This window comes from Rhinolophus hipposideros, assembly GCF_964194185.1.
Source record: "Rhinolophus hipposideros genome assembly, chromosome: 21".
Classification (NCBI taxonomy): Eukaryota; Metazoa; Chordata; class Mammalia; order Chiroptera; family Rhinolophidae; genus Rhinolophus; species Rhinolophus hipposideros.
The window spans coordinates 45,153,696-45,178,042 of NC_138067.1; the positions used below are offsets into that span (position 1 = coordinate 45,153,696).

General features: G+C 50.7%; 2 protein-coding genes across 2 annotated transcripts; one reads left to right on the forward strand and one right to left on the reverse strand.

The window, feature by feature from the left end:
* The first annotated feature begins 1,261 nt into the window (after positions 1–1,261).
* LOC308489681 (sialic acid-binding Ig-like lectin 5) lies at positions 1,262–17,177 on the forward strand. Its single transcript, XM_081031175.1, has 9 exons — positions 1,262–1,330; positions 1,410–1,793; positions 2,011–2,289; positions 2,551–2,595; positions 2,831–3,085; positions 3,170–3,445; positions 3,651–3,747; positions 4,564–4,645; positions 5,198–17,177. Exons 1-9 carry the CDS (start codon positions 1,285–1,287, stop codon positions 5,390–5,392), a joined length of 1,659 nt encoding a protein of 552 aa, XP_080887301.1. The 5' UTR covers positions 1,262–1,284; the 3' UTR covers positions 5,393–17,177.
* Positions 17,178–17,735: 558 nt separating this feature from the next.
* LOC308489692 (cytoplasmic tRNA 2-thiolation protein 1) lies at positions 17,736–22,842 on the reverse strand. Its single transcript, XM_081031219.1, has 3 exons — positions 22,705–22,842; positions 19,791–20,335; positions 17,736–18,320 (listed from the first exon to the last, which is right to left on the reverse strand). Exons 2-3 carry the CDS (start codon positions 20,296–20,298, stop codon positions 17,809–17,811), a joined length of 1,020 nt encoding a protein of 339 aa, XP_080887345.1. The 5' UTR covers positions 20,299–20,335; positions 22,705–22,842; the 3' UTR covers positions 17,736–17,808.
* Positions 22,843–24,347: the final 1,505 nt, after the last annotated feature.

Here is a 24,347-nt window from a genome sequence, read left to right on the forward strand (position 1 = left end):
TCAGAAAGAAAACACAAATGTGGCACCCATGTGAATTTTTCTGAAATGGTAAAGCACATTGCATGAAATCACAAAAACTAAAATGCTCCAAATCAAAATATAAGACAGTCCAATAATTATTACAGACTATTTTTAGTAGTCGTACAGCATACCTGTCTGGCACTCCTGCATAACACATGTTGCCCAATTTATGGCTGATGCTCTTTGATCGCCTGTTTTTATGAGAATAATTGCCATATAGTAATAAATAAATATTAATGTTATATTAGTAAGTATTATTTATTGTCGTAAGTAATATATTTATATAATATAGAGAACAGAAAGAGAATTCAATATTTTCTCCAGCACGATTGATTGAAATTTCTTTTACTCTTGTATGCTTTAAGAAACTTTCTTTCAATCCCAAAACTTGTTACTGGGAATGTCTAAAATGTTTAAGACCATTGTCACATTTGGGAAAATGTTTATCAAGTTTCCTTCATGAAAGAGCAGTAGGATTACAGGTCATTTCCTCATAACACTAGAGCCCTTGTCGGGCTTTGAAAAAAGGACCAAACATGTGAAAGACCCTGAAGATGGAGCTTCCTGAGCTTTCAGGCAGCAAATGTGCTTCTGTGCTGAGGTCTGGCCTTTGGAGTCCCCGCTGAATGGGGCGAGTGTCTCCCTTTCCACATCCCGTTAGGAGCAGGCCTGTGCTCCATCTGCCCCACTGACCTTAAACTCATGGAGACCAACACTCGTGCACCCACGTCCCCAGAACCCTCAGCTCAAAGGGGCTTCACTGCTCAGCTTTCCCCTGGACTCCACCGTCCACTGGATTTGAGTCTAAATTCCCTTCTTTCTTGCCAGCACTTGAATGATCTTCAGAAAATTTAAAATTATCCTTTTCCAGAGCATGCAGTGATTTCAGCTGGAGGGTAGCTACCCTGAGTCCCCAGGACCAGCCCTGTTTCTTCCAAACGTGTTGGCCCCCTTCAGCGACCCCGCTCTTGACTTAAACATGATGTGCAAGGTGATCACTCCCAGATTCACATCTGGACAAGTTTCTCAACCTCTGGGGACTTCGGTATATCCACCTGCAGGGTCGGGAGGGGTCAGAGGGTAGGACAGGGTGATTTCTCAGCCCCCAGCTCACCCCGCAGGCCTGTGGAGCCCAAGTTCCCTTTCCAGGCATGGCCACAGCTCTCTGAGCCTGGGCTTCCTGCTGGGGCGTCCTAGGCCGCACCCCACACTCTCAGCATTTCCTTCCCTACAGAGGACCTGGCCCCGCCTCTGCCCTGTCAGATGCAGAACATGGTGCCTCTGCTGCTGCTGCCCTTGCTGTGGGGAGGTGAGTGGCCCAGGGTCCTGGGCGCCAGCACAGGCTGGGGAGGGGCTGCAGCTGCAGCTGAGGCTCTGTGTCCCCCCAGGGTCCCTGCAGGAGAAGCCAGGGTACGAGCTCAGACTGAAGGAGTCGGTGACAGTGCAGGAGGGTCTGTGCGTGCACGTGCCCTGCTCCTTCTCCTACCCCTGGGATGCGCGGTCTTCCTCTGATGTACTCCACATCTACTGGTACCGGGGTGGGGACAACATACAACGCGATTATCCTGTGGCCTCAAACAACCCATATAAACCAGCAAACACTGAGACCTCTGACCGATTCCGCCTCCTTGAGGACCCCAGGACCAACAGCTGTTCCATGAGTATCAGCAATGCCAGAAAGAGTGACACAGGAAGTTACTTCTTCCGAGTGGAGAGAGGACATGATGTGAAATATAGTTACACAGATAAGAAGCTGCATTTGCAGGTGACAGGTACGGTGGGGCCCAGAAAAGGACCTGGGACATGGGACCCCTGTCTTAGGACAGGAACAGGATACTGGAACACTCCCTTTCCAGGCCCAGGGGATGTTGTTGTGGGAAGAGACACAGGACCTGGGGTGAGCTCAGGCCCCGAGGCGTGGGTCCTTCTCAGGGTCACACTCTGGGTCTCCTCCCCATGGGGCCCAGGCACGGCTTCTCTCCTCCTCAGCCCTCACAGAGGAACCCGACATCCACGTTCTGGAGCCTCTGGAGTCCGGCCGCCCCACACGCCTGACCTGCAACCTGCCAGGATCCTGCGAAAGGGGAAGACCTCTGACCTTCTCCTGGGTGGGGGCTGCTGTTGACTCGCTGGACCCCCAGGCCCTTCACTCCTCGGTGCTAAACCTCACCCTGAGGCCCCAGGACCACGGCACCAACCTCACCTGTCAGGTGAAACAGCAAGGATATAGCGTGATTACGGAGAGAACCATCCTGCTCAATGTGTCCTGTGAGTTTGGAGGGGTGGCTGGGTCCCTGTGGGTAGTAGCAGTGCTGTGTGTGTGTGTGTGTGTGTGTGTGTGTGTGTGTGTGTAGGGGACGGAGACGGGGAGGCTAGGCTGACCTGAGAAGACTCTCATGCATCTGAGTCTAGGTGAGGAGTCGGCCTGGACAGGAATTCCACCTTCCTGGGTCCACCACCCCTCCTCGGGTAGGGGTCAGCTTCCATCCCGCTCCTCACCTCTGAGTGGGGCATATGTTTCTATCCCAGATGCCCCACAGAACCTCACCATACGCATCTTCAGAAATGTCACAGGTAGGAAAAAGCTTCGTCTCGCTGGGGCTGGGATGTGTTTCTGGGGCCACCATGGACCAGAGGGGTCATCAAAGCTTGAATGGGATCAGATACGGCAAGGGCAAGGATAAAAGTTACCACCCTCCCTCCCTTACCTCCCTGAACTTGTTCGTTCCACATGTCTCTCTCTCTCTCTCTCTCTCTCTCTCTCTCTCTCTCTCTCTGTCACTCTCTCTTTGCACTTCTCTCCCCAAAGCCTTAGAGATTCTGCAAACCACTTCTCCCCTTCCCATACTGGAGGGCCAGGCTCTGCGGCTGCTCTGTGCTGCTGACAGCAACCCCCCTGCAGAACTGAGCTGGTTCCGGGGATCCTCAGCCCTGAGCACCACCCGCATCTCCAGCACCGGGATCCTGGAGCTGTCTCGAGTGGGGAGTGAAGAAGGAGAGTTCACCTGCCAAGCCCAGCACCCGCTGGGCTCCCCAAATGTCTCTCTGAGCCTCTCCGTGGCCTGTGAGTGTGGGGACCCCTGGGGGCAGGACACCTGGGTGCTGGGGAGGGGAGAGGCAGCGCTGACCTTTCTCCTCTCTCCCCCAGACCTCCCACAGGTCTCCTGCTCCTGGGGGGACAAGAAGCTGCACTGCAGCTGCTCCTCCAGAGCCCAGCCGGCCCCCTCCCTGCGCTGGCAGCTGAGGGAGCAGCTGCTGGAGGGGAACTTCAGCAACACCTCCTTCAAGGTCACCTTCAGCTCAGAGGGTCCCTGGGCCAACAGCTCCCTGAGCCTCAGCGAGGGGCTCAGCTCCAGCCTCAGACTCAGCTGCGAGGCTGCGAATGCCCATGGGACCCAGAGTGTCACTGTCCTGCTGATGCCAGGTCAGCTAGTCTGCTGGGAACTGAGGCTGAGGGAGAAAAGAGTGGATTGGAGATGAAGCTGGGGGTGAGGGGCTGGGGCCTGCACAGCAGGTGATTGCTAGAACAAGGCCCTCCAGCTGTGTCTGAACAGCCAGTTCTGTAAGGAGATGGGAAAACAGGGGACTCTGTGCTGGGACTGGGTCATCCAATGCCCTTTTCTCTGTAGGGAAGTCAGTGTCCCTGGCGGGAGTGGTTCCTGGGGCTCTTGGAGGCGCTGGTGTCATGGCCCTGCTGTCCCTATGCTCCTGTCTCATCTTTTGCATGTAAGCCTTTGTCCTGGGGAGGAACAGGGAGGTGTGTGGTAGGCGGTTATGACAGGTGTCACTGAATCCCAGAAAAGCAGAGCTGAGTGCATCCAGAGGGCCTAATTTGGGAGGTGGGTGGGGGTAACAGCTTTATTGAGGTACAATTCCCATATGGTTAAAGTGTATAATTCGACGGTGTTTAGTTCATTGACACAGGTTGTGTACCCATTACCACAATCAATTTTAGAACTTTTTCATTAGGCCAAACTGAAAAAGAAACAAGCAAAAAGAAATCCCACGCCCCTTAACTGTGATCCTGTCCCCATCTTCCCCGCAGCTCTAGGCAACCACTAATCTATTTTCTATTTCTCTAGATTTTCTCATTGTAGACATCTCATACAAATGGAATTATATAACATGTGATCCTTCATGGCTGACTTCTTTCATGTAGCATGATATTTTCAAGGTTCATGCATGTGTCAGTACTTTATTCATTTTTATTTCTAAATAATATTCCGTTTAATGGATGGGGCACATTGTCCATTCATGTGTTTTGGACATTTGGGTTATTTCTACACTTTGACTATCACGAATAACACTGCTATGATCACTCGTGTACGAGTTTTTGTGTGTAAGCGGGGTCTATAGTGTTAGAAATTCAATCTTGGCCAAATGCCTGGTCACCCAGGGAACAGAGAACTCACTTGCATGTCAGGAGGGGCTCTGAGTCTGGTTTCAGGGCCTCGATGCCTCAGTTGTTACCAGGGAGTGAGGGCAGCGTGCCCACCTGTGCCTGGGCCATTCTGGCTGCAGTATTTTCATTTCTCTCCTTAGAGCGAGAGCCCGCAGGAAACAAGCGTCCAGGATACTAAAGGGCCTGGATGATGAAGACGCTGTCATGGGTCCAGTGGCCTTGGTGAGTGATGTGGGTGTCTTTTCATGCGTGTGAACGTCCATTCAGCGAGTCCAGACGGCTCCTTAGCATTCCCCAAAGCCACTCCTCTGCGGTCAGCTGGGCAGGCAGCTGGGAGTGACTTTGTTTGGGTTCTTCCCCTTCCTCTCTCGGAGCCAATGGTCAGCCCCCTGCCCTACCCCTGCTGACCACTGAGCCCACCTCACCTCGTTGCCAGATAAAGGCTGCCAGACCATTTCCTCTGAACTATTACCTTCTACCCATTCTGGGCATGTTACTTCACCTGTCCCACCTCAGTTCCCCTATCTGCAAATGGGGATAATAAGAGTATCCTTTATACTGTATTTTTGTGATGATTAAATGTATTAGTAAGCCCCTGATATGATCTAATCAATTATAGTGTTACAAAAATTCAAATGAATGAGCAAATAGTTGAGTTCGTAAGAAATGTGTGTAGAATAAGATAAATGAACATCTGTCCCATCAGCCCAACTTGCCCTGGGGACCATGCCCGCCTTACTTCTTCCCGGACTCTCTTCTCTCCCCTTCACTCAGGGTTCAAAGCAGAAGCCCCAGCCAGACAGCCCCCCAGAGCAAGCGCTACCTGCCGGGGATGCCCCTTCCTCAGGGGAGCAACAGGGGGAGCTGCACTATGCAAACCTCAGCTTTCACGGGATAAAGTTGCGGGACCCTCAGGACCAGGAGGCCACCAGCACCTGCGAGTACTCGGAGATCAATACAAGGAAATGAGGACCCACCCAGGGCTCAGTCTTGGCCGGAGGGATCACAGCCCCTGTCAGGGAAAGAAATCAGGGACGAATTGTTGTCGCAGGAGGAGCCTTTTGGCAACATGAACAGACAGGTGACAGGACTAGAAAGACTTGGGCTACACTGCAGGCTTTAGCACTTCCTAAGGCATAGTTATCAAGCAATTCACTCTATCTCTCTGTTCCTCAGTTGCCCATTCTGTACATCAGATATCATGCAGCCTACCTCGAGGGTGGTTGTGAGCATTAAAGAAATTAACCCAGAAATCAACCAACAGAAGCCCTGTCACATGGAGTGTGCTCAGGGCTTGCTGGTCTCTCTTTTGTTTAACAGAAAAGTCTTGCTTGTAAGTTCTCCTGAGGCCAGGGGTGACCAGGCACAGAGCGCCGGGTGCCAACTTGTTGGTGTCACTGTCCCTCCCAGAACTCTTCGAAGCCTCCCCAGGGAAAGACCAGCCCCTCAGCCTCACATTCGTTTCATAATTTCGTATCTTACAGTCTCCCTGGCGTCATCTCCTCACCCCATTTTTACCTGTCAAATTTTCCAGCACGTTCCTCCTGACTTCCAGTCCCCTCCCTATCTCGTTTACGGGCCCCATAAGATTCTTTGCAAGTCTGCTGACCGAAAACAAAGGTCAGCTAGGTATTTTGTCATAAAGAGGAGTCATTCAGGGAAAAAGAAAGTGTTGCAAGGTGTATGTACAGCCATAGCGAGCCGTATGCACACACTGCACAAGAAGAAGCAGGAAATCCTTTTTACAGAGGGGAAGAGAAAGGGGAGAGGCTGTTACGACCATAGAGCTCTGTTGTAACCATAGAGTTCTTCCTGCAGGGCTCTTGGGACCACGTGGGCTGTGAGAGCTCCTTCACAGGCCCTTCTGATTCCTGTCTGGGTTAAGGTCTCTGTGGCAAATTTGGACAAGCCAGAGAGCTGACCCTGACTGTCTCCTACAAAAATCCATTCACAGTTCTCTGGCCTTAGACAATCTGTAACAAGCATCTTCCCCTGACATTTATCTACTCACCCACCCTCTCCTCTCGGCCTTTGTTCCTTCAGCCTTCCATGCTGGTTCATACTGAAGTTTTTGCAATTTGAGATTCCCTCTGCTAGAGGCCACACCACCTTATTTTCATCTGGCTTACACTGTCCTGTCCTTTAAACCTGAGTTCAGGGACAGATTTGGGATGAGAAGGTGGACTGAAAAAAGAGCTCATGCTCTCCCTCTTCTACAGTTAAACTAATTTAGTTTTTGAAAAGAGAGCACTAAAACCAAAGCAGCCAAAACTTTACCAGCAGTACTACAGCGTAAGCGTCTGACTTTTTCCATTGCAAGTGCCTGATGCTAAGCTGTGGATTGCCACGTCATCCATCTATGTCTAGGGAATCCATCTGCAGTAAACATGTTGTCAGTTACACAACCACATGAAGAGCCTGGCTACCCCACCCGTGACGTCTACCCTTAGAAAGCCCTGGGTGACCTAGACAGCTGATCTCTTGAGTGACCCCACTTTTCCCTTCCCAAACTTTAATTCCCACTCTGATATTTTAAATTTGCCAGTAGAGAACCCATGAAACCCTAGGCAACCCACCCTCCATCGCAGTAAAGGCAGAACCCCCGGTTCTCTCTCTCTTTCGCTCTCTCTCACTCCCTGTGCCCTTGCTGAGAGGTCGTTGGGCGTGTTGTGTGTCCTCCAGGACTTGTGAGTGCAGACATCCCCCCTTATCCGTGGGACCCCCAGTGGCTGCTTGAAACCATGGATGGTACCAACCTTATATGTATTATGACTTTACCTACACATACGTACCTATGATAAAGTTTCATTTATGAATTAGGCACAGTAAGAGATAAACACCAAAAACTAATAATAAAATAGAACAATTATAACAATATACTGCGATAAAGATTATGTGAATGTGGTGTCTCTCTCTCACAATATCTTATTGTACTGTACTTATCCTTCTTCTTGTGCTGATGTGAGATGGCACGTGCCTACCTGATGAGATGAAGTGAGGTGAATGGTGTCGGCATTATGGCATAACGTTAGGTTACCATAAGGGTTACTTGAACATAAGCACCACGATACTGCGACAGTCGATCTGATAATCAACGTGACGAATGGGCTGGAAGCATATATATCAAGGAGACACAGAGGGATGGTTCACAGCCCAGGCAGGACAGACCAGAACAGCACGAGATTCACCACGTTACTCAGAATGTCATGAAATCTAAAACATATGAATTGTTTATTTCTGGAATTTTGCATTTAATATTTTGGGGCTGTGGTTGACCATGGCTAACCAAAAAAGTGGAAAACGAAATCACAGGCACAGGAGGTCTACTGTAATAAACCTGTTTTTTCAAAGTTCTCTGATGGCTGTTGCTGAAGTGTGTTTTATAACAAGAACCTCAAGGGCTGGTTCAGCCACAACGTTGGCTCCAGTGGGGGAAATGTCGTGGACCATATAGTATGGGCCTAGGTGAGTGTCTCAGTGACACAAAACAAGCGCCCAAATCTGGATAAGTTATTTCCTAAACTTTAGAAAGTGGGCCTTAGGAAAGAAGTGGACAATTACAGTGTGGAAGTAGGAGAACACCAGTTCCCCACATCTACTACCCAAACCCCCCTTTTAGTGTGACAAGAAGTTGAGTTGTGACTCTTGTGTTGGTAATGACAGGTTAGATCATTCTGATCAAGGCTTGGGCTGACAATAACAAAATCCTTTGGGAAAAAAATAAAGAGAAGAAATAAAATTCTTCATTTTAAAAGTATCGTACACCAGAAAATAAAATTAAATGGGAACACATTAGACCAGAATTTGGGGGAAATCCTGAATCCAGAGAATTCGGCAGAATAGCGAAGCCAACATACCAAAATTCCCAACGGCATTTACCCATACTGATCATGTGAGCTTTGGTTCTGTGGCTTTGTGTGCTCTGGAAATGAAAGTCAAGACCCCTGCCCAAGGTGGGAAGTTTCATAGGAGATCACCCCCATATTGAGTTTGTATCAGGGCAAGGGTGAGGCAAAGAAAACCAAAGACAAGGAGAAAATCTGAACAGCAACTGGAGAAAAAAGGCAGATTGCCTTCACACACACACACACACACACACACACACACACACAAAAAGGAAAGAAAAAGAGAAAAGAGAGCAGTTTAACTGAATTATCAGTAGCAACCATGCAAAGAAGAAGAAAGTAAATCATATCTTTAAATATCACTTTATAATCTATACTCAGTAGACATAATTCAAAAGTGAGGAAGCAATACAGATCTTTTGGAAAAAATAAATGGAGGAAATCATTGCCTATAGAATAAACATAAAAGATATTTTAAAAATTCCTGACAATAATAACAGCTAAGTTCAAAGTTGGGGGGAGAGTATATGTATTTTACATTTTCTGATATGTACATATTACCTAGGAGGAGAGAGAGGTTTTCATTTACTAAAGACTTAAGCAAGTTAATTAAGCATGCAGTAATTTTTATGGTACTCATGAATAGAATCATATAACTTATGAACTAGTAGTGGTTAAAAGTATACTATGAAAAACTTAGTAAATCAAAAGAAGACAAGAATGGAGAGACAAAGTAATGTGAAATTGGTGGCACATATGAAAAATAAAATATAACATGGGATACTTACATCGAATATAATGGATAAATGCTTCAGTTAAAAAAGAGAATCAGCTTGGATTAGTATTCCAAGTATATGTGCCTTATAATATATGCATCTAAATTATAAGGATAGAGAATTTCAAAAATAAAAGGAGACAAAATTATATACTATGCCAACTATACTATTCCAATTAATAATAGGAAAGCTGGTGTGGTCTTATTAAGGTCATACAAAAACACATTTACTACATCGTTCCATTTAAGTAAAGTTCTAAAGCAACTATCTTGGTCAAGAATAATACTCAGGGGGCGGCAGGATGTTGCAATTGGTTAGAGCGGGAGCTCTCAACAAGGTTGCGGGTTCAATTCTCACATGGGATGGTGGGCTGCGCCCCCTGCAACTAAAGATTGAAAACGGCAACTGGACTTGGAGCTGAGCTGCGCTCTCCACAGCTAGATTGAAGGACAATGACTTGGAGCTGATGGGCCCTGGAGAAGCACACTGTTCCCCAATATTCCCCAATAAAATTTATTTTAAAAAAAGAGTAGATACTCAGATATCAAGCTTCGAGGCAAAGGAAGGAAAAAAATGGCCCCAAATGGCGATATGGTGGTAACTCCTGAGAGGATGGGATCGGAAGAGAAACAAAGAGAAATTCTGAAGTTCCTGGGGAGCCTCCAGGTTCTGGTTCTTGACTTGAGAGATGAGCACACAGTGTGAACAATAAATACATATGCTACATATAATATAAACTGCATGTTATGTAGTTTATAATATATTATCATGCATTATATTTATAACATTGATGTTATATAAATATATGCATTATTGAAACTATATATTAATTATATGTATAATATTTTATATATTTATATAATATAAACTATAAACATATATAGTTTACACAATATAAACTACAAATATATTTTTCATACCAAATCTGTGTAAAAATATTTCAAGCTAGGAAGCGTCTTATTTTCTGATGGTCATCTTTTGTAGAAAAATGTGAAGGAAGAATAACATTATTACACAAATGATGAGTAAAAGTTAATTGAAAAAACTCAGGCTTCTTGCCAGACATCTTGATGGATGTGACAACACCAAAATTGACAACATTGTGATAAAAGACACTTTAGACGCAGTTAATAGTGACAGGCTGGAAGGAGATATCGGCAAGGCATCACACTGAGGAGAGAGAATTGGGCGGTGGGGAAGCAGGGAAGGGCTTGCCAGTTGGAAGGACCAGTCTGAGTGAGGGCCAGGAGACCTGGCACTGCCTGCCTAGTCCTGACATTGCGAGGGGAGCTGTGGCTTGGCGTGGTAAATGCTGAAGAGAAGTTACTCCTGGCAGAACTGGGTCCCCAAAGCCCGTCCCCTTCCTCACAACAGCCCCAAGGGCTCCTCAAGGCAATGGTGTCCTGACCCATTATACAGATAAGAAAACTGAGGCTCCACAAAATGTCCTGGTTCACTCTGAAGTCTGTGTGAAATCTGCTTTGTCCACTTTTGAGTCACTAGCAGCTAGCACAGTGCAAATGCCCAACATTTATTTATGAATGTTTTAAGTAGCTTGGCTTCCCTCCAAATATTTATTTCATAAGGTGAACTCCTATATTGCAAGTGCCATTGAGAAAATATGCAACATGCAAACAACTAACACAGAATGTAGCCTGTGGGCAGTAAATACATTTGACCAGTAGTTCTTGTTGTCATTATCAGCACTTGTGCACATTCTTCCCCTTTATACCCACCTTTCTCCCCAGTCCCCTGCTGGCCTAACACTGTGCCCAAACTACCCTATCTGTAGGTCACCCTGAGATCTTAATTCTTAGTGCTGGCCTGACTAGCTTGCTCAATCCCGTAAGACATGGAGCAATTCATAGGGGAACTTCCTCTTTTAGGGACATTTCAGTGGCAAATGCTAAGTGGAATCCACCCCTTCAGTAATAGTGAGCATGTTTCTGGCACCACAAGGTTAAAAGAACAAGGCAACTAGAGGGATGAGAGGAAAAGCACAGAGATGAGCCCAGCCACTCCCACCCCTTCTTCTGACTCCTCCTTCCCAAGAGGAACCCAGCCTTTCCAAACTCCTCCGACTTAGCTGCCTTGCTGGCCTAAGGCTCAGACCTTGTGCAGGTAAATTGGGGTGCTTGGCAGGGTTAAGCCCAGGTATTCTCCAGAACCACGGACAGCGCCAACCCTTTGGCGAAGAGCTCCCCAGGTCTGGCATGGTGGATGGAGAAGTCACTGGAGGCAGAGCTCTCACCTGTCTCACCGGAGGTAACAGCGCTGGGGAATGAGTCTGGTGACATTCTGTCCTATAGGACAGAGGTGCAGCCAAACTCCTCCTCAGTCTCCCCTCGTGCTAGAGAAGAAGAGACTTAGCTTCAGACACACAGGACATTTCTCAGAGGTCACTGGGTTTCTTGCCCCCTCAGGGCTGACTCTGTCCTCACTCCCTCCAGAAAACCTTCTGTGTCAGGCTCCTGCCCTTCCTCCCCTCACTTTCCAACGGGTTGATATTTTACTTTTGCTTTTGATCTTTTCCTTCTACTGTCGCAGAGCTCTGGACAACAGAACACATGACCTGTGATCCTTTTCTGTGCCTGGAGCTTTGTCAAGTCCCGAGTCAGCTCAAAGGAAGGAAGTATCAGAAGTCTGTTGAGATGTTGTATTTGGAGCTGATGGGTCACAGAAGTAAATCCTAAGGGTTCGTTTGTTCTACATGAAGGGTAGATACTCAGATTTGGGAAAGGATCCTGTGTCCTCAGTGGGCCGCAGCATTGGGGGTTGTCATGAGGACAGAGCAGACCAGGCAAGGTCAGAGGAAAATGACGGTGGGGTGAAGAGAGGGAGATTCCATAGATGCCATAGGAAGGAGATGCCTTTGGGGGCTGGAGGAACTGCTTAGAAGTTAGAAGTCATTCTAAGGACATGAGTGCGAGGCTCGTGGGAACCCTGAGAAAGGGCTGAGAGCCACACACACGTCCGGTGGGTTTCTGAACTGAAATGGACACCAGAAACCTACAAACATCACACTCACAAGTGGGGCTGGAACCACGGTCACCTTTCTCAGTTCTAGCCCTGACTATAAAGGGCCTCTTGCAGATGACTATGAGTTCAGCCCTTTCTTTTTTGTTTTGTTTTAACTTTTTATTGGGGAGTATTGGGGAACAGTGTGTTTCTCCAGGGCCCATCAGCTCTAAATCGTCCTTCAATCTAGTTATGGAGGTTGCAGCTCAGCTGCAAGTCCAGTTGCCATTTTCAATCTTTAGTTGCAGGGGGCACAGCCCACCATCCCATGCAGGAATTGAACCGGCAACCTTGTTGAGAGCTCGTGCTCTAACCAACTGAGCCTTCAGGCTGCTCCCAGCCATCCCTTCTTGAGAGTTCTTGTGTGACCAGGCCTGGGCCGAGGGCCAAAGCAGAGAGAGGATTCAGTGAACAGAGAGACCACACCATCCATTTCTGAGGGCTATGGGGGTGGACAGTTGGGACAGGTAACATGAGTGGGGTGTCAGATTGAAGAGGCCACCTCGACAGGTTATCAGAAGACCTGGGGTGAGAAGAGCTCAGCCTTCACCTCCCTGGTCATCACTGGGGAGAAGGGAGCTCCTGAGAGAGGGAGGTGGGGGCAGCCCAATCCAGAGAGTCCTAGATGTCTGTTGTTCCTGCAGCTACTCCTGATGTTCAGATAGAAGGGACTACTGTAGTAATGTCAGGGGCCCCAGACATGCCCCTTCCAAGCCCAAGCTGCTGCTGTCCCTGGTGTGTGTGTAGGGGTAAGAGGGCTTCAGGACACGGTCCTTCATCTCCACTGGGGCAAAACTTGGAGAAGCATGCAGGGTAGAAGCTGCACACAGGCGAATTGGGGACACGATGTAGGACAAAGTGCCTATGTATCTTCATGCTCGGGCCTTCTCTCATTATGAAATTTGTGGGTTTACTGTAGAATAGCCTACATCTTTTGCTTTAAGGGAGACGCCGACTTATACCAGGGTCTGTCTCTGCCCGAACAGACCAAGAAAACAGCTGCAGAAGACCAAGGGTCTTTGCCCAGTTCCACCTCCTTGGGAAACTCCATCTCCAACTGCTCCCTGAGAAACACAGATGCCAGGATGGGGAGAGGTGGACATTGTTCCTTCAGAAGAAGACTCCTGGGGAGGCACCGTCACAAATAGAAAACACAGTCTCTGAATGTGACAGGCAGAGGAGAAGGCTCAGCTTAGGGGTTGGGCTGGCATGATGTCCCCTTCTGGTGTCACACTTCTCTGAGCTCTGAGGCTCTTCCTCTCCTCTCCATTGCTAATCCAGATATATGACATCCACATTCTGGGGACCCTGAGGTCTGGACACAAGGGGATCTTGACCTCCCATGCCAGGGTGGGGTGGGGGAATAGGACACTCAACAACTTTCACTGGCAAGGGGCCAACCTGAGTCGCCCTCCACCCAACACACATCTTATGGTTGTAATGAAGCAGAAGGGTCTGTCTGCGTCCCGGCTCCTTCTCCAACCCAGGACCCCCAGGTGAACTCAGATCTAGTTCATGCTGCTGGTCCTGGGAAGGAGCCATCCTCGCCTGGTGCCCCAGTGACCACACGTAACAGAATCTAAAATGTGTAAGAAGAGGGTCAGGGCAAATCCACCTCCTCTGAGATACCCAGACCAGCAACTGCTCACCAAGCATGAGAGGTGTCCAGATGTGGGACACAGGGACATCCCAACTCTCTGTGAATACGACAGGTACTCGCTGGGACTGGCTCTAGAAGAGGACATGGGGGATGGGGCGTGTGGGGACGTGGGGTGTGTAAGGCCCAGAGCAGGGAGGCATGGAGACTCCTACTCACCAGTTGGATGACTTGACCCAGAGCTGGTGCAGTCATAGAAAAACTTATCCTGTGGTGTGGCTCACGATTTTGAGGCAGGCTAGCTGGTCCTGGGGGAAACAAGGCTTCTGCGGGAGACCCGCAGTGGGTGGCATCCTACAAGCTTAAGGGAAAAGGCATTCAGAGCACGGAGGGAGGTTCAGAAAATTCTCTAGTTCAGGTGACATGATTCTGACAGTGCCTTGCCATGTTATTTCAAACATTACTCAAGGAAAAGGAAAAGGAACTAGAAAAGCTGATAAAATTTTTTAAACGTTTGGAGTCAATGGAGAGAAAATTTGCACAGTGAACATGGAAGGAGGAAGTCAAAAGAGATGAGCCAAGTATTTGAAGCCATTTTTTCCCTCAAATAGATTGCTGATTCTGAGAAGACGCTGAGAAGCTAGGCAGAACATTCACCAGTCTCATGGGGCCAGACGGTGAAAGAGTTGAGGGCTTGCCAAGGCATAGGGGCCCTGGTAAACTCGGCAGTGTTGTTGCTGTGAGCCTAAGGAACGAGGGGAGATTGGAAATAGATGAGATCCTAGAAGGCTTGAAGCCAGGTTTCAAATTCCCTCAATCCTTGGTCAGATTGAAGTGATCCATCTGCTAGAGACAACAGTAAATATGTCTGGAGGAAGGGAATACTACCCAGAGTCTGAAATTGTCTGTAATTTGTCATAGCTGTATGAGAGAGGCTGTGGTCATGGAAACAGCCACCGAGGGAACTATGAGAAGGGGGTAGAAAACCTACACTGTACACAGTGTCAGAGGAGCCAGGAAGAGAAGTTCTGGAAGGGGCGGGAGGGTAATAGCATCAGGAAGCAGCTCACCTGAAGCACATGTGTGGGTGGACATGGCACAGCTGGCAGAGAACATAAACAGCCAAGATATACAGCTGCCCACATGGGGGCCCAAAGGGGAAGCTCACAGAAAGTTCCAGGGGAAGCTGTTGCCTGTGTGCAGCCACTGCCTCCGTGGGCACAGGGCCCGAGGGTTGGTGGTGAACATGAGGTTGGTGGTGGTCATCAGGGTTGGCAGTTGGGAGGGCGAGCTGCATGTGGAGCGACACAGAGCACAGTGTGTCACGTCATGTCGGGTGTGATTTATAGCACTTGTTTACAGCACGAGGGTAAGTCTCGTCCTAGTCATTCCACCCTGCTTGGTTCTTTGTTACATATTTCAGTTCAACAGTGAAATTCTCCATTTTAGCATCTATCTTCTTCAACCTGTTGGTGACAGTTAAAATCTATGCCTGAAACTCCTACATGTGGATCACCAGTGACCACGTCTGCTCTGTTTTCCACTTGGTGTTCAGTCATTTTGTCCTATCGCCTGGCATGCTTGTAAAAAAAATTTTTATTGAATATCAGGTATTTTGTATGAAAAACTGTAGAGATGTCTCATGTTCCAGTTGAAAAATTTTCCCTCTGGATTCTAGAACAGTCTAGAACTGCACTGAACAATGGAATTTTCTGTGATGATGGAAACATTCTCTATCTGTGCTGTTCAATATGGTAGCCACTAGCCAAGTGTGGGTAACAAACATTTGAAGTGTGTTTAGTGTGACTGAAGAACTGGGTTTTAAATGTAACCAATTTAAATGTAAATAGGCTGGTGTGGTTAGGGCTACCCTACTTTTGCTTTCCGGCAAGCAGACAGAGTAGGGATCTTCTTAATTCAGTGTGGGATTGACTGGGTTTGAAGCTGGGTTCCGGTCTTCTTGTGGGTGGGTCTACTTGCAGGTGACTTACTTCTAATCTGTAATCTTGCTTGGGTCCTAAAGTGTTTCCGGGGCCTCTCCTGAACATCAAACACCAGGGGAAAATATGAGCACAGTATTGGGCTCACCCTAAAGCTCATTCCTTCTTTCCAGTATTTTGGCTTGTCAAGTCCTGCCTGCCTCAGTGGCCCCCAACTCCACTCCCGCCTCCAGCCCCATGACACTGCTGAACACTCAGCTCAGGTTCCCAGCCTCTTAGTCTATGCTTTCTGGTTGCTTCCTTAGTCTTCTGGCCCCTCCAGCAGAATGAGCTTCTCTTTCCTCTAGGACTTTGGGTGCCTTGGTAGCTCTTTGATGTCTTCAAATAGATTCTATTATTTTTAATTAAAATGTATTGGGGTGACAATAGTTAGTAAAATTACATAGGTTTCAAGTGTACAATTCTGTAATACAGTATCTGTATATCACATTGTGTGTTCACCACCCAGTTAGTTCTCCTTCCATCACCATATATTTGACCCCCTTTACACTCTTCTACAATCCCCTTCCCCCCTTACCCTTTGGTAACCACTAAACTATTGTCTGTGTCTATGAGTTTTTGTTCCTTTGTTTTATATCCCACATATCAGTGAAGTCATATGGTTCTCAACCTTTTCTGTCTGAATTATTTCGCTTAGCATAGGAATAGATTCTATTTTATATCTGTATGTGTGTTGTATTTTTTTTTTCCATTTGGTCTCAGTGGACGTGTTGTTCTGACATGATATTCCATCATGGCTAGGCACCTCCCTTGCTTTTGGTCTTTGCCCAAACCACCTTCTCAAAGAAGCCCTCATCTCCCAAACTAAAATAGCAACCCTCACCGCCTTCCCCTCATGTTGCTTTATTTTCTATTCATAGCACTCATCATCAGACCACTTAGTACATATTTCTTTCTTTGTTGTCCCTCTCCCACAAGACTGTAAGCTCCATGAGTGAAAGGTTTTGTCTTTTCTCCCCACCAATGTCTTGAAACGCCCCTGCATACATTAGGGGCTCAATAAATGTTAGATGAAGAATGATGCTGTATTACCTGGTGGGGATTACCTGGTCTCTGCCCTCAGAGCTCAGTCCAATTAGGGAAAACAAAACCCAAGGAGTGTGGATGGCCACACATGAGGGCAGGACCCAGGGGCTGGGAGAGTCCTATGTCCTAGGCGGGTGGGTTGGGAGTTGAGAATCAGGGAGGCTTCTAGGAGGACCCTGGAGGGCAGGAACATGGGAAAGGGAGGGCATTGCTGACAAGGGACCAGCCCAGCAAAGCGTGGAGGTGGGACTGAAAACACCATGTCACCCCAGGAGTCACGCAGGAAGCTTCTGGGCCTCACACCTGCCTGGGTGGGCAGGGCAGTGCCCCTGACATCCCGAGGCCCCGGTAGCCAAAGCTTAATATGAACAAGCAGGTCAGCACCATTTACTGAGCACTCGATCAAATCCTCACACTAGTGTCTTGACGGGGGGGGGGGGGGGGGGGGGGCTTTGAGTCCATTTTCAGAGGAGGAAACTGAAGGCCAGAGGGGTTAAGTCACCGACCCAGGCTCAGCCAGCTGCGCCTCCACAGTCGGAGGTCTGGGAGCCCACCCAGCAGCTCTCACCCATCACACAGAGTCACCAGGGGGAGAGTCAGGTGTGTGTGTGTGGGGGGGGGGCAGCAAATTCACTGTGTTTACGAGCCCCGGGCAGACCTGGTGTGAAGGCGTACTCCGTCCCTCTCCAGTCAGGGCTCCGGCCATCACCTGGGCCTCGGGCTGCGGTCCGCGAGGTCCCGGCGCCCGCAGCACGCGCAGTGCTCAGGGAGCACCGCGAGTACCGTGAGTGACGGGCGCCCATCGAGCCGTGGTTTTGCTTAGCCCACGGCAGGCACACAGGGCACCCAGACCATGCGGTAGTAGGTGCTCAGGAAGGGTCAGGGCTGAGCACGCCCAGAACGTGGCAGAGGTCCGGGAAAGCAGCCCCTAATGGCCACTTGCTCAGGAGGGGAAGCTGAGGTCCCTCCCCTGAGACCAGAGCCCAGGCCGCAGCCTCCGCAGGGTCACAGGTAACCGGTTCCGTCCCCCTCCCAACCTCACAGGGCAGCAAAGGTAACTCAGGTTTATTCAGTCATTACAGGGGCCCCCTGCTCCCGGGGGGATCCCTAGAGCAGTGGGGGCCTAGAAAGTGGGGACCCGCGCCGGCTCCCGCGGCGCCCCCACCCCGTCCCGCCCCCTGCGTCCTTTGCCGATGGCCAGGCGGGGCCGGCCGCGGTCCAGGCCGTCCAGGAGGGCGCAGGCCTGGCAGAGCGCGCGGCTGGCCAGCGCCCCGCAGCGGGAGCAGGCGCCGGGGGGCGGGGGCCGCGCGGCCGGGGCCAGCGCCAGGCGCTCGGCCGAATGCACGAGGTCCAGCACCGCCGCCGGCCGCGCCGCCTCCAGCCGCTTGAGCAGGTCGCGCGCGTGGCCGCGGAAGGCCTCGGGCGCGTAGACGCACTCCTCCGAGAAGTAGTCGAGGCGGCGGAAGTGCGCGTACAGCACCACCTCCTTCTGCGAGGCCAGCTGCAGCGGGCGGCAGCGCGGCAGGGCGCCCCCCTCGCCCGGGGAGCCCAGGCCCCCGCCCCGGGCCAGCCGGCCCGCGTCGCCCCGCAGGAAGTTCATGAGCACGGTCTCCGCCATGTCGTCGGCGTTGTGGCCTGGGGCAGAGATGGGGGCAGTCAGGAGGGGGCACCGTGGGGCAGCCTGGACCCAGGGAGACGGAGCAGGTGGCGGCAAGAGGTGCGGGCCAGGGCGACCCGCAGGGAGCGCGGGGCAGCCAAGTGGGGGTGCGAGGTGGACACAACGAGAAATGGGGGGGGGGACACAGGCTCCAGTGGAGCAACTCGGGGTGCCCTCATTTGCCACCGGCTTCCTGCAAAACAGGCCGTGCTAGATGCCCTTTCTCGGAGGGAGTGACCGTCCTCTGCTCCAATACCACTTCAGCCTCGGTCAAAGGGGACTGACCGCCCAGAAGCCAAATGCGTTTCCCGCAGATCCTCGGGAGAGCTGTGGGCACAAGTGCCTCTGGAAATGCACATCATGGAAAGACCAGGCAGAAGGCGACTATTTACACGACAGTCACTGTCACATTTAAGCGAGATCTTACCCTGCGTTTTATCACCTTCCATCTGAGTCTATACAGTAAAACACTGGTCTGTTTGGGGCTTCTCAAATTGGCCCCCCCTGCTCTCCTCAGGCCTCGCACACGCTGTGGCCTCTGCTCAGAACAGCTCGCCCCACCCCCAGCGGTCCTCACCTGGTCACCAGCGGCCTTCAGGGCGGGCTCACCCAGGAAACGCTTCCTAATCCCCACCTGTCCCCGACCACCAGGTCCTCCTGTTGCAAACGCGCAGAGTCTGTGTACTTTTCCTGAGTACTATTACTTGTCAGGTGATAGGACGTGTGTGAGAATCCGGCAGGCGCTCGCTGTCGTGTGTGTCACAGCAGCGGGTGTTTACATAACGCTCCCTGCTTTGCAGTCTCCAGTCTAAGTGCTTCACACACAGCTCATCCAATGCTGGACAAGCGAGGACCCAGATACTGTGGATATCCCTCCCCATTTTACAGAAGAGGAAACCGCCCTTAGGAGATTTGTTCTAGGTTGCGGAGCTCGTATCTGGTACATAGTAAATGGTCAATAATTATGTACTGAAGTAATGACTGGGAGACAATAAGCAAGTTATCAGAGAAGCCAACAGAGAAAAGGAATTAAAGGCAGTCGCGTTTCAGACTGCAGATGGCTTCTGACGGGACATAGTCCTGCCATCCTGTCCTTTTGTGAAAGGAGATACAAAGAATGTCTTTTTTTGTTAATGCGGAGAACCACAGGCCTAGCCCCTAGAGAACCCGCCACCTCTATTTTCCAACGTGTGTGTATCTAGATGACGGCAGTGGCTGGAAGGCCCGCCGCCCATCCCAGGGACGGCACACACCACGCCGTGCACCTTCAGGGGGCATGCGGGTCCCTTTGTCCTCATTGAGGTCCTCCACCTCCACCGAGGTCACACCCACGGCCTCCTTTTCACTTTTTGGGCAGGCGCCTCATTCCCCTTTCAATGCGCGCCCTCAGCCGTGTATGAGCCCGGTCCTCTCTCCCACAGCGCCCAGGGTGCTGCGCCTGTGCTCACCGGTCACGACGTGCGTGGCTCCCACGAGGCGCGCCCCTTCCTCCAGCGCCCGACGCCGCAGCACCCCGCAGAACGTGCAGCAGGAGCGGCTCCGGCCGGAGCCCGCCGTGCTGCGGGCCACGGCGTCCATGGTCCAGCCCCCGAAGAGGTCCTCGTAGGCCACGACGGTGAGCGGCAGCTCCCAGCGGGCCGCCTGGCGCCGCACGGCAGCCAGCGCCGCATCCCGGTACCCGCCGATGCCCTCGTCCACGGCCACCAGCTGCAGCGAGATGCCCAGGCGCGGTGCCAGCTCGCGCAGCACGTGCGCCAGGACTGTCGAGTCCTTGCCTCCCGAGGCTCCCACGGCCACCACGGCGCCGGAGGGCAGCAGGCGGCCGGCGACCACCGTGTGCAGCACCTCGGCCTCAAAGGCAGCGCAGAAGCAGGTGCCGCACAGCGCTTGGCCGGAGCGGGGCCGGCGGAGGGCGGCGCGCGCCTTGTGGCAGGAGGCGCACTGCGGCGCGGGCATCGCGGGGTCCAGGAGGGGTGGGCAGGGTCAGCTTCTCCTAGACGGGTCGGCAGGAAAGGCGGGTTACGGTGGATTCCGACCGGCGGGTCGTGGCCTCCGGGGACGCTGCCTGCATAGCGTGGCTCCCCGAAATAGATCCAGGGTGTGGACCCGGCAGGCGTTTTCCAGAGGCGGGGTTGGGCCATACATATGTGCAGGCTGAAAAAGGCTGCTGTGATACACACATTATTCTCACAAAGCCCGCAGCTTCCTGCCCAGTGTCTTCCCTACACCCTCCCGGGCATCTCATCTCACTTTAGAAAAAGCTAATGGCCTAGGAGGCTGTATGCGTTCCGACTCTCTTTTTCTCTGACCTCATCTCCCAGGCTTCTTCAGCCACGCTGGCCTCTGTTCCCAAACACCCTAGGTACACTCCTGTCTCCAGGTTTTCGCACTGGCTCTTTCCTCTGCTTAAAGTATTCTTCCCTGTCACTGTGCTCAGCAGGCAGCCCTCGGGATCCATTAGCCATGACCCTGAGGCAAATCTGTCACAGCTGAGCAATACCCCCTTAAAAATCTTTTTCTGGGCCAGCAGCACGGCTCAGGTGGTTGGAGTGCCTTGGCTAACACCGAGGTCCCCGGTGCAATTCCCACGTGGGCCAGTGAGCTGCGCCCTCTACAGCTGAGGCTGTGAACAAAGGCTCTCCCTGGCCGGAGTCGGCTGGAGCTGCTGTGAGCCGACCAGTAACCCTCAGCTGGGGGGAGCACAAGGCTCATACCACCAGCATGGGCCAGGGAGCTGTGTCCTACACAACTAGGCTGAGAAACAACGGCTGGAACCAGAGTGGTGGGGGAGGCGCAAGAAGGGAGGGGAAGTAAAAAAGTGTTTAATTTTTTTTTCCTTTGTCCAGCTTTTCGCTTGATTCTCTCTCTCCGCTCTCCTGTTTTTCCCTCCTGCTGAGTCTCCAGTCTCTTTTGGAGAGGCCTCCTCATGGTCCTTAGGTTCCACCCAGCTCATTCTCCTTGTGGGTGACTGAACGGCAATGTCCACCAGGCTGATCCTCCAAATGCCCCCCTGAGAGTTCCCACTGGTCCTTCTCTCAGATCCTAAGTGCTGTCCAGTCCCCCCTGCTCCCCAGGCAGAAGCCTGTTCTTGCCCAGCTGCTTCCTGTCTCTTGAGAGCACCACCACCTTCCACCCAGCTCCTCCACAGGACAGGACATAAAGTCACCCTGGACTCTCTCTCCCTTAAACCTACAAGTCACCCAGTCCTGGGGGGTCACCTCTTGAAGGTGGAAGACCAGTAGCAGGTGAATCTGTGCAGGTTGTCAGAGACCCACAATGTAGAGTTTTACTATTATTCAGAGGGAGATGGGAGACATGGAAGGGTGTTGAGCAGAGAAGGGATATAATCTGATTTAAGTTTTAAAAGGATCCCTTTGGCTGTGTGTGGGGAACAGACTTTAGTGGGCAAGGGCAGAGGTAGGGAGGCCATTGAGGAGCCTATGGGGCAGTAGTCAGGGAGAGATGATTGTGGCCTAGATGGGGGTGGTGGCAGTGGAGGTGAGAAGAAATGGTTGAGTTTGGGATCTCTTTTGAAGGTAGAGTCCATAGGACTTGCACAGACATTGATTGGGGTGGAGGGTGGGGTGATGAGAAAAGAGAGGAATGAAGAATGACTTGAAGGTTTTGGCCAGGACATCTGGGAGGATGATGGGACCATTTAGTCAGGGGTGGATGACCAGAAATTCCATTTGGACACGTCAGGTTTGAAGTTCCTGTTAAGCAACTTCCCCCTGAAGAATTTACGGACCCCAGGCTGGGTCAGGCGCCTCCTCTGGGCTCGCAGAACTGCTGCTATGCCTCCATCCCAGCCTAACCACACCTCTACCTGTCATGGTGACAGGCTTGACTCCCCCACTATAATGTGAGCTCACTAAAGGCAAGGATTTGGTCTGCCTCACCCACCACTGTCTTCCTCCACTTCGCACAGGGCTCGGCACACAGAGTAGGTGCTCCGTAAATATCTGTAGGATGAGGGAATAATAAATGCGCCCAGAGGATAGCACGCGGACCCTACAGCTTACTGCCTTGGCAGAGGATGGATAGTTTCTGACATCTATCAGGATAGCGGTTCTAGGGAAGAATAGAAACCTCCTGGACGTACCCAATTGGGGGCAGGGGAGGGAGACAGATGGTCGAATCCCGACCTGGGGGAGGGAGTGGACGTGCAAGACACAGGCTGGGCTGCAGTGTCCAAAGTGGGGATCCTGGCCAGAAGGCCTCGGGGATACTGAAGATGGGAAATCACAAAGGCGAGCCAACCCCCCCCCCCCCCCCGCACCCCAGAGACCTTTAACTCGCACACACCACTGCAACAAAGAGCGGACGCCCATGGGCCCATCCATCAGGGGAGGAAATACTCACCTGGGCAGACTGCCGTGCTGGGAAAACCAAACTGCGAGACGCGCGGAAGCTCAACACGGAAGTGGTTCAGAAGACTACGACTCCCACAAGACTTTGGGGCTGTCTTGCCTACGGCTCCCAGAATCCCATGCAATAGCTCCACCTGAAACCCTAGTGGCTACTGAGCCCCCTTGGCCTACAACTCCCAGCAATCCTTGCGCCCCCTTCTTGTGCTCTGCCTTCTGCTCTTCAAATGCATTGCCCGCTTTCCTTTCTGCGCCTGCGCATGGGCATGGACCGCGACAGAGCTGTATAGTGGTACCTCGGTTTTAGAAGGTCTCCGTTGATGAACATTTCAGTTTACAAACGCCGTAAACCGGAAGTAAATGCTTCGGTTTTCGAACCCGCCTTGGAAGTTGAACATGTTACATGGCTTCTGCAGAGTGCAAGCTGTTGGGTCCTGAGCATCCGCGCAACACGGAGGTGATATTTGGGCTTATTTGGTGACTGTGTGCAATCAATTTGTGCTCATCTAATCTAAGTAGTCCTCTTGCAACCAATTTGTTTTTGTGAGTGTGTAGTCGATCTGTGTTCATGTCATCTCAGGAGCCCTCTGCCAATCACCCCTTGCTGTGAGAAATGGATAAAAGCTGCAAAACCAAGAGTATCATTAACAGAACAACAATAGAGGTAAAGAAGGAAATTATTTCCAAACATGAAAGTGGTGTCCATGTATGTGATTTGACAACATAGTTTGGTATTGCCAAATCTACAATTTGTGCCATCTTAAAAAATAAAGAAGCCATTAAAGGAGCCAATGTTGCAAGAGGTGTTGAAACACTTACAGGACAAAGAACACAGACAATTGAGGAAGTGGAAGAATTGCTTTTCATATGGATAAATGAAAAACAGTTGCCCTGTGACAGCATTTCTGAGAGCATAATTTGTGAAAAAGCTTTACATTTGCATGCTGACCTCATCGAAACCACCCCTGGAACAAGTGCTGAGAGTGATATTTTCACAGCAAATAGAGGGTGATTTGAAAAGTTGAAGAGGAGAAATGGCATACACCATGTGGTGAGACATGGTGAAGCTGCCAGTGCCAACAAAGAAGACGCTGACCAATTTGTTTTGGAATTAAAGATTATGTAGAGGCAGAGGGCTTCCTTCCCCAACAAGTTTTCAACTGTGATGAGACAGGCCTCTTCTGGAAGAAAATGACAAAGAGGACCTACATAACAAAGGAGGAAAAATCATTGCCAGGACACAAGCCCATGGATTGCAGCCTAATCCTTCTATTTTGTGGGAATGCAAGTGGGGATTTTAAGTTAAAGCCTTTGCTATTCTACCATTCTGAGAACCCCAGGGTATTTAAGAAAAACAATGTCATAAAAAGCAAATTGCATGTGATGTGGAGGGCAAACAGCAAAGCTTGGGTAACCAGGCAATTTTATATTGAGTGGATTCATAAAGTGTTCGGGCCAAGTGTAAAACAATACCTCCAAGACAAAAATCTTCCAATGAAGTGCCTGCTTGTTATGGGTAATGCTCCAGCTCACTCCCCAACACCTGGAGGACAAGTTGATGGAAGCGTTCAGTTTTATCAGTGTAGAGTTTTTGCCCCCCAACACGATTCCTCTCATCCAACCCATGGACCAGCAGGT

Bases quoted from the DNA above. Each gene is read 5' to 3' on its own strand.
- LOC308489692 (XM_081031219.1), bottom strand. From the start codon at position 20,298: ATGCCCGCGCCGCAGTGCGCCTCCTGCCACAAGGCGCGCGCCGCCCTC. The intron at 18,321-19,790 runs GTGAGCACAGGC...TCTCTGCCCCAG, and splicing joins AGCCACGCACGTCGTGACCG to GCCACAACGCCGACGACATG.
- LOC308489681 (XM_081031175.1), top strand. From the start codon at position 1,285: ATGCAGAACATGGTGCCTCTGCTGCTGCTGCCCTTGCTGTGGGGAG. The intron at 1,331-1,409 runs GTGAGTGGCCCA...GTGTCCCCCCAG, and splicing joins GCTGCCCTTGCTGTGGGGAG to GGTCCCTGCAGGAGAAGCCA. The intron at 4,646-5,197 runs GTGAGTGATGTG...CCCTTCACTCAG, and splicing joins TCATGGGTCCAGTGGCCTTG to GGTTCAAAGCAGAAGCCCCA.